Source organism: Peromyscus californicus, unplaced genomic scaffold (assembly GCF_007827085.1).
Source record: "Peromyscus californicus insignis strain IS unplaced genomic scaffold, ASM782708v3 Scaffold_15__1_contigs__length_86483966, whole genome shotgun sequence".
NCBI classification, from domain to species: Eukaryota; Metazoa; Chordata; class Mammalia; order Rodentia; family Cricetidae; genus Peromyscus; species Peromyscus californicus.
The window spans coordinates 14,234,703-14,253,654 of NW_026294447.1; the positions used below are offsets into that span (position 1 = coordinate 14,234,703).

At 39.3% G+C, this 18,952-nt stretch overlaps 1 protein-coding gene across 39 annotated transcripts in view; it reads left to right on the forward strand.

The window, feature by feature from the left end:
- Nrcam (neuronal cell adhesion molecule) overlaps positions 1-18,952 on the forward strand; it is a 275,558-nt gene that overhangs the window by 248,560 nt on the left and 8,046 nt on the right. For 16 of the 39 annotated variants that reach the window (XM_052738409.1, XM_052738417.1, XM_052738407.1 and 13 more), the window contains 4 exons: positions 6,486-6,611; positions 7,826-7,978; positions 11,716-11,847; positions 12,580-12,658. In XM_052738409.1, the coding sequence (XP_052594369.1) occupies positions 6,486-6,611; positions 7,826-7,978; positions 11,716-11,847; positions 12,580-12,658 (490 nt within the window). Of the gene's footprint in view, positions 1-6,485; positions 6,612-7,825; positions 7,979-11,715; positions 11,848-12,579; positions 12,659-15,825; positions 15,888-18,952 lie in introns of those variants that run through there. The other 23 variants (XM_052738440.1, XM_052738437.1, XM_052738443.1 and 20 more) reach the window with 3 other exon arrangements.

Consider the following 18,952-nt stretch of genomic DNA (forward strand, 5'->3'; position numbering starts at 1 on the left):
TTCTAACACTAGATGAAATCAGCCTACTAGAAATAGTTCAGCTGAGCTTCCTATTGCCATCTGACCTGACTGCACTCCTGAACAACACTGTGTACACACATTCGATAGCATTACAACACACTATCCTCCTGGGCTTTGATTTAGCAGTGTCCTACAACTGATCTGGGACTCTCTGATCACTGATCACGAGTCTCTACAAGTGAGTGTTCCAGTCAGCCTGCATGTTCTGCTCGGCTGTCTCATGCCACCCCGTTTTCACCACTGCTCAAGTCCCTCTTGCAATGGTCTTCAGTGGGTGGCGTCTGTTCTCCTTTAGTTCTGACAGCCCTCTGTGACTGAAACACTTGCTGGGAGAACGGTGTTTGATAACCTGTAGTGTATCTTCCACCTGTGGCAATACCACAGAGCCCTGCCCCCATCTTTGACCCTTGGCTATTGGTCCACCAGAGTCTATTTTAGAAAGCAGCTGCATTCCTGACTCCCTGAGCTGTTTCTAAGTGAAGTGGTGAAGTAGCCACTGTCAGGGATTGACCTGGGCTGTGATAGACCAAATGGGTATGCATGGGAGTGAAAGAAAAGAACAAGAGGGCTGGAAATCTTGTCTTAAGTATGTCCACTATTGTGAGCTTAGACTTGATGTATATTTTCCACTTTCCTCAAAAATCTGATTATATCTAGAGCCTTGGTGAATTACAAGATATATATGATGAATTTTAGAGTCTCTCTGTTCTATATGCATATCTCTTTTCTGGGATAATTATCAACTAAAATGATGGGTAGTTTTATGACAAATTATGCTATGTAACTTTAACTCAAGAATCCCACTGAAAGTCTGGCTGCCTCTCCTATAGGGCAAGCATGTGCCTGTGGTCATGGCCAGTGGCAGCCAAGAACTTGTACTTTCCTGGGTTACCAGTGAAGCCAGTCTGAGCTCCCTACTGGCTGGCCATATTAGAAGACAATATGAATTCTGTTTTTAATAAACTCAAACTAAAATACATCTTTATTAAAAGTTTTGTTTTTCATTTGATGTTACTAAATTCAACTGTGGACAAGTTATGAATATCAAAAAAACAAAGGTAGAATTAACACTTAAACAATTAAAAATTAAAAGAAAGTAAATAAAGTCCTCAATGTAAAATCTAATGGGTCTCAGATAATAAAAGGAATAATATTTAAATAAGAAAAATGGTGAACCTGACTTTATTTTAAGTATTTTAATAGTGTAACAATTAAATGCTGCTTCTATAAAATGATAATATTGTACCACAGTGATATTTAAACTCAAGTTTAATTCATAATTCTGAATTTTTCTTCCAAGGTATTTTATTTTCAATCTGACAATGATGAATTAAAGTGGCCAGCTGATCACTTCTCAAATGGTACTAGAGATTGATCCCAGGGGTTTGCACATGCTTGGTGTTTTCCTTCCCTCTCTTCAGTACGGTTAGGTTGAACATAGATGTTCAGGCTCTTCAGGAGTTTATTTTGATCCATTCCTTTGTCTGATTCAAACCATCAATATTTACATAAAAATGACCTTGTTTGGCAGTTCTTGTTCCAATTCTTCAGCTCCTTAGATGACCCCAGGGTCTGCGGCTCCAGGAGCTATTGGTGTGGAGGTTTATCTATGACATGAAATGGTGCGAGGAAAGTGGATGTGGGTTTTGCCCTCTGCTCCCTTCTGCTGGCAGATCTGTATTCCTGTGTGACACTGTGACACTGATGCTCTTGACATCAGCCATCAGAACTGATTTGTAGAGTCTTTAGTTGATACAGGAATGAGGAGAAACTAGTAAGGATCAAGTCTACACTCTGCCTAACTTGCAGCCTCCATGGTCACCCCAGGACTGATCAGAGAAGCTCTACTGGGCAAGAGCCAGTCCTGGGTCCTTCCTGGGATCTGACTCTTACTAGATGATTTTTGCCTTTATTTGGCCTGAAAAACAGTAACAACAAACAAAAATAAAAGCAACCACAAATGTACTTGAACACTCGTTGTAACAGGTAATGATGTCACTTGGGCACAGACAGCACAACTTTTTACACGACTGTGCATCAAGAAAGTAAAACAAGAATCCACCTTTCACATGCTTAAAATGTGGCAGGGAGGTGACAAGCCTGTAGTGTGAACAAAGTGCTACATGAGCACAGAGGTGGGGGGAGGGTCAGGGAAGGCCTCACGAAGAACATACCATAGAACTGGATCTCGAAGGCCTGTCTGTTTTCTCTGGCCAGCAAGTCAGGGTTGAATTCTCGGTCAGAAGCATGAGAAAAGGCCAGGACTGGGAAGCACATGAGATGTTGTGTTATAGCTAGCAATGCACTGTGTGGAAAAGAGATGCCCTTGAGTTGTGACTGGAGCAGTTGGAGGCCAAAGGTGAATAGCTCATAGCAGCCCCCCAATCCTGCAGTCAGAGGTGACTCCTTGAGTTCTAACAGGAAAGTTTTCGAGTTTAGGAAGCTAACATGTTGGTAAATGTTAGGATCAGTCGATGTCCACAGAGAAAGGTTGATTGTGGTAAGCAGTAGGCAGGAAGAACCTTCAGGAAGCTGAGATCAGAGATTGCACTGAGAGCCTTGTGTGGCTACATCCCAGGTGCTCAGTGAGTGCCTGCTCAGCAAGAAAGTAGAATAAGAGGCAGCAAAAGGGAAGGAAGGTTCCAACTCCCCATTTTAAAACTGGCCAAACAATATAATCTGAAAAAACTGCAATCTTAACTGGGTACATTGAAGAGAAAACTAAAACACGTTTTTAGTACAGGCACTTTAACTACAGTTAACAGTACATTAGGCATCTAAAATATATCTATTTTTTTCAGCATTTTTTCTTAATTAAAATTTTCATTTATTTTACATCCCAACTGCAGTTTCCCCCTCCCTCCTCTCCTCCTGTTCCCTCCCCCTGCCTCCTTCTCTGCCCCCCATCCACTCCTCCTCTGTTTCTGTTTAGAAAGGGGCAGGTCTCCTAGGGGTGTCAACAAAGCATGGCATATCAAGTTGAGGTAAGATTAAGCTCCTCCCTTTGTATTAAGGCTGGGCAAGGCAAGTCAGTATAAGGAATAGGTTCCCAAAAGCCAGCTCAAGAGTTAGGGACAGGCTCTGATCTCACAAATGACCAAGCTACAGAGCTGTCACAACATAGAGCCTAGGTCAGTCCCATGCAGGCTCCCTAGCTGGCGGTCCGGAGTCTATGAACTTGTATGGGCCCAGGTTGGTTTTTTCTGTGGGTTCCCTTGTGAAGACCTTGAGCGCCCTGGCTGGTATCATCTTTCCTCTTACTCTTAAACAGGATTCCCAGAGCTCAGCCCAGTGCTTGGCTGCGGATCTCTGCATCTGCTTCCATCAGTTACAGGATGAAGGTTCTATGATGACAATTAGGGTAGTCACCAACCTGATTACAGGAGATGGCCAGTTCAGGTACCATCTCCACTGTTGCTAGGAGTCTTAACTGGGGTCATCCTTGTGGATTCTTGGGGGTTTCCGCGGCACCAGGTTTCTCTCTAACCCCTAAATGCGCCCCACCCCCCATCAAGATATCTCTTTCATTACTCTCCCCCCTCCCTCGGTCCCTCCAAACCTGCCCAACTGGATCCCTCATGTTCACATCCTCCACCTCCACCCCAGCCTCCCTGCCCCCAGTTAACCCAGGTGATCTCTTCTAGTTCCCCTTCCCAGGGCGATCAATGTGTCCCACTTTGGGCCCTCCTTCTTGTTACCTAGTCTCTCTGGGACTCGACTGTAACCCACCAGCAGGTCTTTCACTATATGCTGGGGACTGCCAAAATATATCTGTCTTAAAACTGGACGTTTGTACCATTTGACCAAGATCCAATTTTCCCATCCCACTCCAACTTCTAGCAATCACCTTTCTGCCCAGTTTTTCTGTTTCACTGTTTTAGATTCCATTTATAATTAGAGACTTTTCTTTCTGCATCTGGTTTATTTCACATAGCATAATGACCTTTGGATTTGCCATGTTGCAGAAAGGACTTCCTTCTTTTATAAGGCTGAGTAATATTTCTTCTTTATATGCCAGTCATCATTATCTGCTCATCTGTCATTACTTCCCCTGTTAGAGTCACAAAGAGTGCTTCAGTGAACACAGGGGGATGGACACATTTTCTTTCTTTTTTATTTATTTATTTATTTATTTATTTATTTATTTATTTATTTATTTATTTTGAGCTTGAGGATCGGACCCAGGGCCTTGTGCTTGCTAGGCAAGTGCTCTACCACTGAGCTAAATCCCCACATTTTCTTTCTTTTTTATTTATTTATTTATTTATTTATTTATTTATTTATTTATAGCTTGAGGATCGGACCCAGGGCCTTGTGCTTGCTAGGCATGTGCTCTACCACTGAGCTAAATCCCCAACCCCAACGACACATTTTCAAGACACTAACTTAATTCCAGGAAAGCTGGAAATAAAAAAATTAAGTGTCAAAACAATCCAGAGAAGAAACACTAGGAAGTAAACAGAAATGAATCTTCATTTTTGGAGACAGTCACATGCATCCCAGCCAATTCTAATTGGCTATATAGATGAGCTTGACCTTGAACCTCCGATCCTCCAGCCTCCCCTTCTCTAGTGCTGGGGCTACAGTTCTGTGCTTCTGAAGTTCTGAATGCTGTGAATGAGTATTCATAGACACCACTGTTTTAGAGCTGGCTAGATGACTCAGGCAAAGGTGCTTGCCACCAAGCTAATGACCTGAGTTCAATTCCCAGAGCCCACATGGTGGAAAGAAAGAATCAATTTCCACAACTTGTTTTCTGACCTCCACACATGTGCCATATTGTGGGCACACTTGTACACACATACATACACACATACAAACATACACATACATGTAAACAAATCCTAGAGTGGCCTAGAACTTGCTTTGTAAGTGAGGAAGACCTTGGGCTCCTGACCCTCCTGCTTCTACCTCTGAGCTTTGAGATTGCAGGAGTGTGCCACCACGCCTGCTTTTATGCTCTGCTGGGGTCACACCTAGAGCTTTGTGCGCATTAGACAAGCACTCTACCAGCTGATTTCCGGCCCCAGATTCTAGATTTTTTTTCAAAAAGAAATGTAGTGGTGTATAGTAGGGTTTTGCGGGCGATAGTTCACACATCCCCATGTAACTCTTTCAGTTGATTATATTCTTGTTGCTGCCTACTTAAGAAGAAACCAGGAACACTAAAATTGTTTCTGTGTAATTTAGTAATTGCTTTACCCTCTGCTATTCCTTTTGCTTACCACAAAATATTCATGTTATCCAGTTATATTTCACAGACCAAGTACATTATTTAACTTCTTCAATATGCCTTTCAAGTTTTATTTATCCTTATTAATTAAATTTGTTCTTAGACTATACCATACATGTGTTCAGTACACACCTCTTTCCCATCTCTCTATAGCCCAATTTCTCCCCACACACCGAATTTTTGTCCTAGGAAATGCCACTTGTTTACACAGCATTCAACACAGACCTTCTAAATTATACCACATTTTAGAATTTAATTTCAGAGTCTGAGTAAGCCTCTCAGTGCTTTCTGACTTCATATCCCATATAATTTCTCTGGGGTGGCAAAAGGGTCTGGTCATTTTAGCTTATGTAGTTCTAACTTTTACTTGAAGCTATTGGGATGGACTGATAGAATTAGCCTCGAGATATTCAAATAATACTTCTAAGTACTTCACACGTATTTTTTACTAAGTTGTAAGCATATGGAGAACATCAGGTAGACTCTATAATCTGGAATTTTAGAAGCCATTTACACTGTTACACACTCTTTAGGAAATGCTGTATAACCAACACCAGGCAAGACTGTCTCTCTCTGAGATGTAGCAGGTCAGCTTGTTCCTGCTCCTTATTTCTTCTCGACCTCCAGTGGAGCACAGTTGGCCACCCCATTTGTCCCTGTTCCTCCAGCATGCCTTAACTATTCAACGTCCTCTAACGGACGAGTTTCTCAGCTCCTCAGATTCTCAGCCTGTGACTCAAGACAGGCCAGAAGTCACCACTCTAGAGAATATTCGTTCTCCTCCCAACATAAATTCTTTGAAGATCTTCACTGAGAAGCTAAATAAAATGTAAAAGCAGCCCATGGTACCTGGAAATTTCTGATACACTCTAATGGCTTCTGTTCTCAGGACTCCATTAATCTCCATTGTCCATCTGTAAATGAAGACAGTTTTTATGTTTACTGGGACTGGATCTAATGAGAAGCAGTTTACGTTACTCAGAAACCATGTACTAGAACTCATAACTTTAATATCATATACCATTACTTCTTGTTATTACAATATTTTAGTAACTGGGGGAATCTTTCTATGTCAAAAGTGAAGATGCATGGACTAAATTTTTTTTACAATAAATTCTAATATTTTATTTGAACAGTTTCATATTATTTTATCTTTCAGTCAGTGTGTATGGTGCTGCAATATGATTGTTTGTGTGTTCTGTTTGTTTTTGTTTTTCTGTTGTGTATTTAGTTCGAGCAGTAAATCCCAGGATCAGCAATCTCACTGCCGCAGCTGCTGAGACGTATGCCAATATCAGTTGGGAATATGAGGGACCAGAGCATGTGAAGTTTTATGTTGAATATGGTGTAGCAGGCAGTAAGACATGATTTATTACCCTGCTTTCAATTTGGGGGACACATTGTAGGAAACAAAAAATAATGTTTAGGATTTACTGTGGACTGCATTGAAAAATAGCTTAATCCCACCAAGAGAATCAGAGTCATTTTAATAAAATAATGATTAACTACAAGCCCACATATTTCATATATAAATACAAATACTCTGTTATTAATAGTCAGGGGCATAAGCTCACTGCTATTGCTTTTTTTTCATATTGGAACACTTTAAATTGGTTCTGTAAATGCAACATGTAAACAAAACTAATAACTAATAACTTTTAAGTACACATAAGACAGCTTTTCTTTTTCAGTCTGGAATTTCTAGTAGTAGAAATAAAACTGATAGGAAAGAATTCATTTTACCCAAATTAACCCAGTAAAATTTTACACAAAATTGAAGAAAATTAAAACTGTGGAAGCATCCACATTGTCTTGGTGTTTTATGGATGCCTAAGTCAGCTCTCTGTTCACATACAGCTATGTCTCCTGGGATATGTAGGCAGCTTGGGTTTTCAGTAACTCATGAAAACCCATCCCTTCCTCAATGCAGTGTGCTCTGCATATCACAGGCTGAATGGCCAGGGAATGTTTACACAAACATCTGACAAAATGTTGAACATCACTCAACTTCCTATTCAGGCCTTTATAAGGCAAAAACATATTTTTACAAACAACTGCCCCTTTAGAAAAATCAATAATTGAGAAATATTGTGACCGTAACTTGGATACATATAAAGACATTTAAATTTATCAAAGATTTATCTTATGAATCTTTACAAACCATTCTCATAGTTCACTGAAGCTATGTAATGTATAGCAGTTCTTTATGCAAACATCTTAGAAGAAACTCAGACATTTCATGAGGCAAGGAGCAGACAAGGCAGTATCCTTTGTATTAAAAAGAATACGTGCTATGTGCATTTGTGTGCACGCTAAGTGCCCAATAGGATTCTCTTTGAGGATAGTCTCACTTAGCTCCTCATTTAACTGGCTTATTTGACACAATTAGATCTGTAATAATCTAAATGCAATATTTAATCATCCTAGATTTTTAATCTTTACCTCAAAGACAATTTTCCTTTCTTGAAATATCAAGTAACTTCTGGTCCCTTGAAATGTTCAAATTTGTTTTTGTTTGTCTGTTTGTTTGTTTTTGTTTTTTGTTTTTTTTTTTTCACAAAATTTCCATAGGCAAAGAAGAATGGAGGAAAGAAATTGTAAATGATTCTCGAAGCTTCTTTGGGTTAAAGGGTCTAATGCCAGGAACAGCATACAAAGTTCGAGTTGGTGCTGAGGGGGACTCTGGTTTTGTGAGTTCAGAGGATGTGTTTGAGACAGGCCCAGGTGAGGCACACACCACACCACTTCTGGCTTGTGCTCAGAAGGAGAAGCCAGCAGACACTCTAGTCAGAAGCTGGCAGGGGAAGAGCTTGTAAGGCTGTGGATATCTGTCTATCTATGGGGCCCTGTTGGGTTGGATGTTTGCATTTTAATTATGCTTGACTTCTTTTATTAAATGAATTACAAAATTGGGCGAATCATCTTTCAACTACATTATTGACCAAAACAATTTTTAAAAGACCAAAATGTAATTTTAACTTAAATTATTTAGATAATTCAATTTTTAATAATTTCCATATTTAAAATTTCTCTGAATTAAATTGACATTAATGTCTGAAATTCTTTTTAGGTTGGAATTATATCTAAGAGAGTCAGAATTCTTTATGTCAAAATGGACTATAACCCAGCAGAACCCTGCAATTTGATTAGATGATCAATATAATGTTACTAAGTTTGTACAAAAAAATTTCTATAAGTCCAATATTTCATTTTATTGCAGAAAAAATGCCTGTTTATATATGTTTTAGTTTTGGGATGTTATTCAGAGTTCCCTAGTATAAAAAGTAAAGTTTTAAAAAGAAATGTTCATGTAAAATGTAAATAATAATAACAATAACAGATATTTGCCGCCATTATAGAAAATAATCTCTGCTTACTAAGATTGACACAGCAGCCGTGTGGTGTGTGTTCATCCTATGGTTCATACATTCATTTCTGCTCAGTCATGTCATACATTCTTGAGGTGATATTATGTACTTACCCCTGTAGAAACCAAAGGCAAGATGGAGTGTTGTAGTTTCATTAGCAAAACATGATTTTTGAAGTCATTTCTTATCATTTAAAAATGCTTGCCCAGGAATAGTTTTAAAAAGAGAAAGAAACCAAAGTTAATACTGAATAACTGACTAAATAAGGCTTTCTAAATATACATCTGCTAAAAATCAGTATATTTTTAAGAAAAATCCTATTATTCTGCTCCTTCTGTTTCACATCCATTTTCATACATAGTCTAGGAAAGGAATTAATTCTAAAAGGGGAGTTCTAAACAGCTCAGCTCTGTAAGACTTGACAGACCAGAATGCAGACAGATAGGATTGGCAGACCAGGCAATAAAACTCCAAGACCCATCTTCACTGACCCACTTCCTTCAGCAAGGCTTCACTTGCCAAAGGTTTGACAGCCTGTCAAAAGAGCAACCGCAGCTGGGGATCACGTGTTCAAACACATGTGCCTACAGGAGTCACTTTACAGTCGAACCCTTTGAAGCTCAGTTACAAGAAGGCAAAAACCCACAGCTTTCATCTGTGTCTGTTTCTGTCTACGTATGTATGTATGAATGTCCGTGTGTATGTATGTATGTACCTGCTCACTTGTGATTAGTCTTAAATAATGGATTGGAGAGATGCCAAATAATTTTCTCTTTGCTATAAAGCAAAAATTCAAAGTTAACATTAAAATCTTTAGTCAGTTACCCAGGGAGCAGCCAATTTTGCACAGCTACCCGGTAGCAGCTGTGGGAAGCAATTCAGTTCTGAAAGTCTCCATTTGTGGAAGACAGTGTCAGCACTAATACTTGAGCATCTTGCATTTTTATCTCATCCATCTTATTTCATTTGATGATAGATATAAACACTGAAACTATTCATAACAATGCCATAATTCATTAAGAATTTCAAAATCAAGGACTCTCATGATTAAAATAACTTTGCCATGTGGTTTGGGGCTCAGTTTTGAATAAAAGCATGCAAAGGCCATGTACAAATTGGCAAGACTATTTTGCCAATGAGAATGTAATGAATTTTTAAACCCTTTATCTATTTTTAAATGGAATGTCCCTAAAGCAGTTTATTGTATATTCAGACATTTGTGGATTTGATGTCTGGACTTGTTTTTAGTAATGCATTGTATCAGGGCAGTTAAATAGCTTAGTAGCATGCTCACTACCTGAAACTAGACAGGGCAGACAGACAGACAGACAGACACAGGTCCCTTCCAACTCTTGGGAAATCTCTCGTTCTCAATCTCTCTGGCTTTGGGATTATCATAATGCTTACCTCAGAGGACTTTTGTGAGGATTGAAAGAGATCCTGCCTTCAGTACAATTCCTAGCATAGATGAATAGTCCAACTTATTAGCTGCTGTCATCATCACCGCCACCGCCACCACCACTGGCATAATCATCATCATCATCATCATCATTATCATCATCATCACCACCACTGACATCATCATCATCATCATCACCACCACCCTGACATCATCATCACCGCCACCACCACCACTGACATAATCATCATTATCATCATCATCACCACTGACATCATCATCATCACCACCACCACCACCACCACCACCACCACTGTGACATGTGTATGAAAGCCAGAGCTGTTTATACTCAAGTTCTTCATGTGCCTGGTTACAATACAGCTCCAAACCCCTCTAACTAATGATACACAGAGGAGCTGTTTGGAAAAGGCTATTGGCTTCCAATTTATGTTCCAAATAATATATTTCCACTTTCACTTTATTTCTTAAACATATCTCTGGACATTTTTTACATTCCATTTCACATTTGATTTTAACCATTTTATTTTCTGTGGCAAAAAGGACACAATGAAATGCTACTTTCAATGCATATGGGAAACCTGAGATGTGGTTATATCTGCATCCAGAGATCATGCACATCTAACCCAATGGTAAAACTTTTTCAGAAGAAACTCAAATTAAAGGCACAGTGTAGGCATATGTATGAATGCAAAAGAAGAAAATCTTTGATGTTGTTTATGGTTAAAAAATGAAAAAACAAAGGCCTTTAATAAAACATTTGTGCAAACTTATTTAAACATATCTTGTGTGTCTGAATAGCCACTGATGCTGCACTTTGTCCCATGTGGTTGACACTTTTTCAGAATACCTGAACTGTTCTTATGAGCTTTGCATACTATAAGTAGCTGAATAAAGAGTTTCACATCATTTATTCAAACAGAACAGATGGAGATGTAAAGAACTGTATACATGCAAATGAGTATTTTCTCTTCAAACGGTTCATTCATTCCAATATTGGTTCTATTGATCAAAATATATTTTAAATTTCTTTGAATAAAAGAGCCCAAACAATAGCAAATACTGGTCCTTTGAGAACAGGTTTGATATTCTCAGGATTTCCATTCAGAATTGAGGTGTTTTGTAAAATAACAATTCTGGTGTACATTAGTGGCTAGGTTTCTTACATGGGCCATTTTTCTCTCTCTTTCTCTCTCTCGGTTTCCAAAACACTGAAAAAAACAGCTTCATCCTTCCACTGACATTTTAGTTTTCCAAGGTAGTTTCTTTTGAAGGGAAAATACTTGTTAAATGTATACATGCTGTTCTGTTTAAAATTCAGTTTTATATTCTTAGTATACCTCATATCCATTTAATCCCCAAAATAATAGATTTTAATTGGTTTGAGAATGCATTTCTATTGAGAATGTATAGTTGAAGTAAGTGTGAATCCAGTGTTTATCAGGGTGTGACAGCACTTCATCAAGATTTCTCTATTTCAATTTTTTACATAATGAAGATTTTTCAAAGTTAAGTATGTAATTTCTTATTAATGATTGGCACATTCCAATTTGAAGTCCTGTGAAAAGTTCATGAAAGCTCCTATACTGTGGCAATTGTTTTTTAATAAAGAGACTAGCATGGCTCTCACCTTGCCGTTAACCTGTTCCTACCCATGCCCTTGATTTGTTTTGTAGCAATGGCAAGCCGGCAAGTGGATATTGCAACCCAGGGCTGGTTCATAGGTCTGATGTGTGCTGTCGCCCTCCTCATCTTAATCTTGCTCATCGTTTGCTTCATTAGAAGAAACAAGGGTGGTAAATATCCAGGTGAGAGGGGTTTGGAACGCTTCCTAATTGCTGCAGATAGATCTGCTAAACCGGAAAGAGTAACAGAGACAGGAGCAAGAGCAACATATCCTCTTAGAGCCGTACATTTGAATTTCTTAATCAAATGACTTTGACCCCTCTTTATATTATGCATACTGTCACGGATCATAGGGTATGTGGAGAAATACACCAGCCAGGGCTCCAAGGAAGCCTGCTTCCTTAGGACCCAAAGGGTTATGAACACGGAAGTAGGACCTAAAGCCACTCTACAGGAGAAGAAGGGGGCAGCATGTACATCTTCCCAGATGGAACACAAGCTGGTGTGACATTACATTACAGTCACTGTAAGGTTGATGGATTTCTATCTTCTTTGCTTGACCATTTATCCTTTGATTAAAAACATTTATCTTTCAAAACACTGCAAAATAGTATAGTTACAAAAGTGTTTGTTATCATCAATACACCAATAAATAGACTGGAAAATATAGAAGAACTATGAGAAACTTAAAAATCATTTCCTCACTGAGGGGGGAAAGACTGAAGTAGCCTGATGTGTTAATCAACACTGATCTAGTAAATATCAAAGCATACTCACGGCCATATTAGGTGCATGGTTACATGGTATCTACTTATGTAGAGATTATCTTTCCTCTATGTCTCAGCTCACTTCTGCAAACATTGAACAAGGAAGTTTAGTGTCAATGGATAATAATGTTACTTCAAACTTTTCAGTTAAAGAAAAGGAAGATGCTCATGCGGACCCTGAAATCCAGCCCATGAAGGAAGATGATGGAACATTTGGAGAATACAGGTGAGCCCTTGTTTCTTCTGGCTCTGCCTTCCCTGCCCCACTAAACACTACCCTCAGACACTCGCTGAGTTCTGAGAACAGAACCCAGTGAGCAGTGGGCCCGCTACTTTAGAGGCAAGTCCATGTCAAAATATATCCATCCTTCTTAATTAAAATATTATAACTAAAATATTCCATTAAAAAAATAAGAATCCTCATAAAAGTTTTCCATTGTAGTCATACGTTTAGAGTCAGAATATATTCCATCCATTATTATTTTTTTTTCTAGAGACACAAGCCATGCATTCAGTCCAGCAATTTCATTGTGTTGCAGTAAGAGCTAGAGGAATTCTGCACAGCCTACAGTGTGAGGCAAACATGCATTTATAAAACCAGTGTTAGCAGGACTGCTCTGTGCCTTTGTTTCATTTTATTTTTGAGATTGAATCTCATGATGTAGTTCACGCTGGCCTGGGATTCACTACATAGGCCAAACTGGCTCCAAATTCGTAACCCTACTCCCTCAGTCTTACAAGTGCTGCAAGAGAGAGAGAATGGGTGTGTGTGTGTGTGTGTGTGTGTGTGTGTGTGTGTGTGTGTGTGTGTGTGTGTGTGCTGGACCAAACCCAGAGCTTTGCACAAACTAGGCAAGCACTCTCCTACTGAACTACATGCTCAGCCCCAAGACGTTTTAATCTCAGATTTATAAAATGTTTTAATAATACCCATCTCCCCTACTTTTAGTCAATTGGGAGTAGGTTGTTTTAGAAGCTGTTAATTATTAAGAACCATCATAGCCATTCAGGCAGTACATTAACTCACAGAATGCCAATACCATATTCTTGATTTAACTTCATATTAAGAAAAACATTTAGTATAATCTATCTACCTTCTTTTAAGTCTCTTTACATGAAACTATTCTTACCTAGATACTATAGGTCTTTCACAGAGAGAAATGATTATTTTAGACATCATTAAAAACAGAGTAAGTTTCATCATGTATTTAATGCTCTGAAATAACTCTATTTATAAAATACCTTTTATAACGTAGGGAGGTTTTGTGTGTGTGTGTTGGCATAAAATGTAATCTTCCAAATATGCATGAAGCTCATATTGTGGCTTTTTTCGACAGAAGAAAATACTTTTGGGTGAAATAAAAGATTCACTATTGTGATTTCCAAGTCACCTTCGTAGATAGATATTTGCGTCAGGTACTACCTGCCTCTGTAGCTCATTTTTGGTATTTCCATGTCAGTATCACTCGTAAAGAACAACCAGAGCCAACATAGGAAATGTAAAATGGATTCAGGAAAACTGTATATTTCAGTATGAGTTTTCATAGCAGTGTCCATGCAGATGTGAGCATGTCTGGCCTCCAGTGTCTTAGCACCTATGCTGCTCCCCTCCTCAACAGAAAGAGCCAATGCTTTCTAAAAGCTCTTAGAATTTCTGTAGCTCACAATACCAGAACAATGTCTTGCAAGGGTTATGTTGATGCCAGATATTGGATCTGGAGCTGAAAGTGAAAACCTTAGACAGCACCCACCTACTATGACCAGTTTTCCACAGTGCATTGCGTAGCCCACAGTGTGCATGGTTCAGGGCAGCTGTGTCTCACTCTGGAGGAGTGGAAGTCTTCGCTGGTATAACTCACTTTTCTACCTGTTTCTCCTGCACACAGGTGAGCTGACACTAATTAAAGGACATCCTTGTAAAGTTCATGTGGCTATGACCTCATACAGGATATGCACACCACTCCCTTGTGTATTGATATGAAGCTACATCTTCAACATAGAAATATATATATTTGCATGAATTGGAAATAAGCCATTGCATTTCAAACATTTTTCACATTGTGATGGATTCATATTCTTATCATGCTTAAGCAAATATGGCAATGTACTGCTCATCTCAAATCCCTCAAAATATTGGTTTGCTATTATATTGATGTGAAGTCAAGACCTGGGACAATGTGACTTTGGGTGACTATGCTAACACCACTAAACCTTAATTCAAGTCAAGGTTGTATTTTATGAATTTGCTTGGAATCAAGAGGCTATTAATTTTTCTTTCAACTTAGCCATTACCTCTGATTCCTTTATGATGCTTAATTTGTATCTGTCTCAATTTTCATCATCTAGACAAATTTTCAAGCATCCGAACATCTTCAGAGATTTCTTTTCTAGTTTTGTGCTCTCTATGGGTGACAGACAACTTCCAGCATGGTTCTGTTTTCAGAGCAGTACATAGCAAGCGTCTGGCTTTTATCTTCATAGTCACAATTTGATTTACATCTACTGACTCACATTTCTTTGTCTCAGCTTTAATTCATGTGTGTGCTGTGTCTGTGAAGCGTTTTCAAATGGCTGTCTTTGGCTTTTGCCAAAGTTTCTCAGGATAGAGAGACTTTCCGTTTGGGCCCATTGAATACAAGCCCAATTGGCATGAAGACAAAAATACTTGTCACTCATGGAATGACATTAATCCTGGAGGGGCCTAAGGAAATAAAGTTCTGATGAGTGTCTTCAACTCAACCCACAACTTGGTGGTGTGGTTTTGAGTGAATTTCCAAGTTAGTGAGAACAATCCTTCATGTGAAATCGAATCTCCCGAATTCCAGGATGTTGTTGTTGTTGATGTGACCTTGTCCTTAGGCATTCAGATACTTCCTCAGCTTTATTCCCTTTGGTTCTTTCCATTTAAGCCTTTTGAATCCGAGAGTCATAATGAATGAAAACGGTTCCAACTATTTATGGAGAATTATTTGTTTTAATGGTACATTTGAGCGTTATTCTCTTCCCTAAATCACTGGGGTCCTTTCTCTACTTTGCACCTTCTAGAAGTTTTGAGCTCTGTATTTCTTATTGATTCTTAGTCTCCTGCATTCTGAAAATGAACTATAATGCTGGTCTCATGCTGACACACAATTAGGACTATTGTTGAAATGTAAATTAATTCCATTTGTGTTTCACACGTTCTCTAGCCTGAGGATGGAACAATTCTACCTGGATGGCTCCAAGCCAGACAAAATGTCATAGTGCAAAGAGGGATGGAACTCCCATAGTGGCCAAATCTGATTTTTTTTCCATATGCTATATGCCCATACCCTCACTCCAAGACCCACCCCTAAGCAGCTACGCTCTCTCTGAAGCCTGCAGCTTTCTTTGTTTGTCTCTTTAATTACACAGACAGTAGGATCTGCATCCTTACTAGCATATAGAAAAATCAAAGAAACAGTGCAGCCAACTATGTAAGTATTTCCTTATTCTTTAGATGCATTCTCTTTAAAAACAAGAGTGAGCCTAGGTTGTAAACCATATGCCTGTGCTATGTGAACTATGATTTACTGCCCAAATGGAGGATTGTGCCATGGTAATCTTGTCATTCATGTAACCACAGCCTGCTGCCAGCTTGCTAACTCTTGCTCAAAGCTTGGCTGATACAAGCCTGTGGTGTTGCATTTGTTACATCCTTCAGGCTTATTGTGCTCATAAATATGAACTGGTTGTAAGCATATAATGATGAACTCTTACAGCATGCCAGCATAAGGTTTGGGTGCATGGATGTCAATAACACTGTTGTATCATTTGATCATGGTACGATGGTTGCTGCTGGAAAATCAAATGTAATTATAGATTTATTTACTTGTTTTTATTTTAGTAAACATTTCATGGGTATGAACCAGGCACTACTGGGAAAGACATGAATGAACTCCCTAAAATGTATTCTTAGTATGAAAGAAAGAAAAATACAAGCCAATGCTTTGTCTGCTGTTATAATATTAAGAAGGGATGAAAAATTTAATGTTAGAATTCTAAAGCATTTCTGAAATATTCTTCGTCTCTTCTATTGTAGTTTTATTATGAATTTACCCAAAGGATATTTACTGAGTGCCTACTATATGCGTGACCTTAGGAAAATTGAACACAATAGAATTTGGTCCCTCACTGGGAGATTATAATCTAGTGAGGAATACAGAGAACTACCAGCAACTTTGTGGGTTGTGTGAAAAGTGTCATTTCTTTTTCCCATCATATTGCTTGATACTCCTGGGTAGCTTTCATTAGTAGTGCTGAAAGCAGCCAAGTGTGGCAGCTCATGTCTATACTCCTAGCACTTGGGCGGCAAAGGCAGGAAGATGAGAAGTTCAAGGTCATCTTCAGCTACATAGCAAAGTTGGGAGTGTTAGGCCAGCCTGGGCTACGTAGACCCTGTCTTCAAAACCATAAAGAAGGAGGAGGAGGGAGAGGATGAAAAAAAGGAAGAGGGAGAGAAGGAGGAAGAGACGACGGCCATCCTTACCATTATTTCTGATTCTAGACAGAACAGTTCAGCATTGGCCATCAAGGATTCTGTTCACTGTAGTTTTCATGTAGGCATGCTTAGCCAGATTTAACAGAACCACTTCCCCTTTCTAGCGTATTAAAGTTATCTTCATCTGAGTGGTTATTGAATTCTGTCATATACTTTTTTCTAAATCTACTATGATGATCGCAATTTTTTTCTTTCTACAAAAGTACAAGTGGTAAATTTCATACACTATATTTTCATACTAAATCAAACTTGCATTACTAAACTTGACCCAACTTGGGTATGGTATTTTATCTCTTCAGTGGTTGGCTACATTTGTCTTGCTATGAGTTCAGGTCTCATTGTCCATGTCCGTGAGTTGCGTCAGCCCTATAGCCTGACTTTCTTGTGGCATTTTTGTTGATTTTACCTATCACGGGCATAAAAGTCTCATAACATTATTACAGAAGTGGTGCTTCTGACGTGTACAAACTCAGATCTTCACCCGAGCATGCTCTGCTGCACATTGAAAAGGGGTAATGCCAAGCTTCTTGTTTAGGCCAGACATCCTGGTGCCATCATCTTCCCTCTGGCTCCCTAACCAATCCATCAGGAAGTCCTCCTTGTTCTTCTTTCCAAATATGACCACAGTCTGAGCATTTTGTTTAAACTTCTTCAACATTCCACCCAGGTCCAAACCACAGCCATCTCTCTCCTGGATAACGGAAGTAATCCCGCCCCCTGCCCCCACCCCAACTCTACCGCAAAGCTCTGCAGACTCACACTTATAAAGAGCCCTGGGTAAATGGTTTAGCTTTTGCAGCCCACATAGCCTTAGCGGGAACTCTGCAGTTCTGCCGATGTAGCAGAAAAGGAGCCATGGGCAATACATAAATCACAAATATTTATTTAAAGTGGCTCAAGTTTCCAGAATTTACCAACCCCTCCTCTCAAGGCCAGGCTACTACTGTCAACACTTGATGGCAAAGTTTGTGCCTTTAGAATACTGTAGGTCAGACCACAGTGCTCACCCGTGGAAATACCCCCAGCGCCTCCATCTCTTAAACAGAGGCTCATCAATGTCCATGGAACCCGGGCCTACCCCTGCCACCACCAACTACTCTCTTTCTCACTCACCCATTAAATTCCAGCCACAGCCAGCACCTCGCTGTTTCTAGAACATGCCAGGCCTGCCCTGCTGCAGATCGTATGTGCTGCTTGGTGCTTTTGCCATAACTGCCCTCGCTCTCGTCATCCACACGGCTAACTTGGCTCTTAGGTCCTCGATCAGAAGATGCTTTCAAACAAGACCTTCCCTGGCTATCTTCTGTCAGCCCTCCCTCCTCTTCCCTAGCTCCTTCTGTCATCTTGAATCAACTCTAGAGTCTCTGCAGTGCTGATCACCTGACATAAGTAGTTTCCTTTACTGTTAACTGCATTTTACCCCACTGGATGTGAGGTCAGCATTTCAGTCTATGTGGCTTGTTTCTATGTGCCCAGTGCCTAGAATGGCATCTGCCTTAGAGTAGGTACTTCTAGTAGATGAAGGGAAGACTGGATCAAAGAAATGGCATAATGAAGATGTCCTATAATGCATTCCTTGGCTCATTAGTTCTTCTAAGTAGAATAATAGGTGGAACTCAGTTGGCAAAATTCTGTTTATCATTGGACTCTTCAGGGGCATAATCATCAGAAGTCTTTAAGCAAAGTATATAAGTTCACAGCTAAACCTCAAAGATGTTGTGTAAGCTGTTTTTATAAGTTGGGTTGTGTGGGTGTTATGCCCTCTGAAATGCTCCCCTCAACAGGCCACCCCAATGATCTCTGATGTCACCAAGTTGTTTAGATAGTTCAGATGGCAGTGTGTACTTGTTTATTACCTGAACAGGCTTTTTTTTTGATAGCACATGAAAGTTTTGATGCATTCTTCTTGGAAAGAAGAGTAAGAGATTGCTAGCAGAAAGTATTACCAAAGGAGACACACTTATTTGTTTATCTTTAAATCTTTGTAGCTTGACTAGAAAA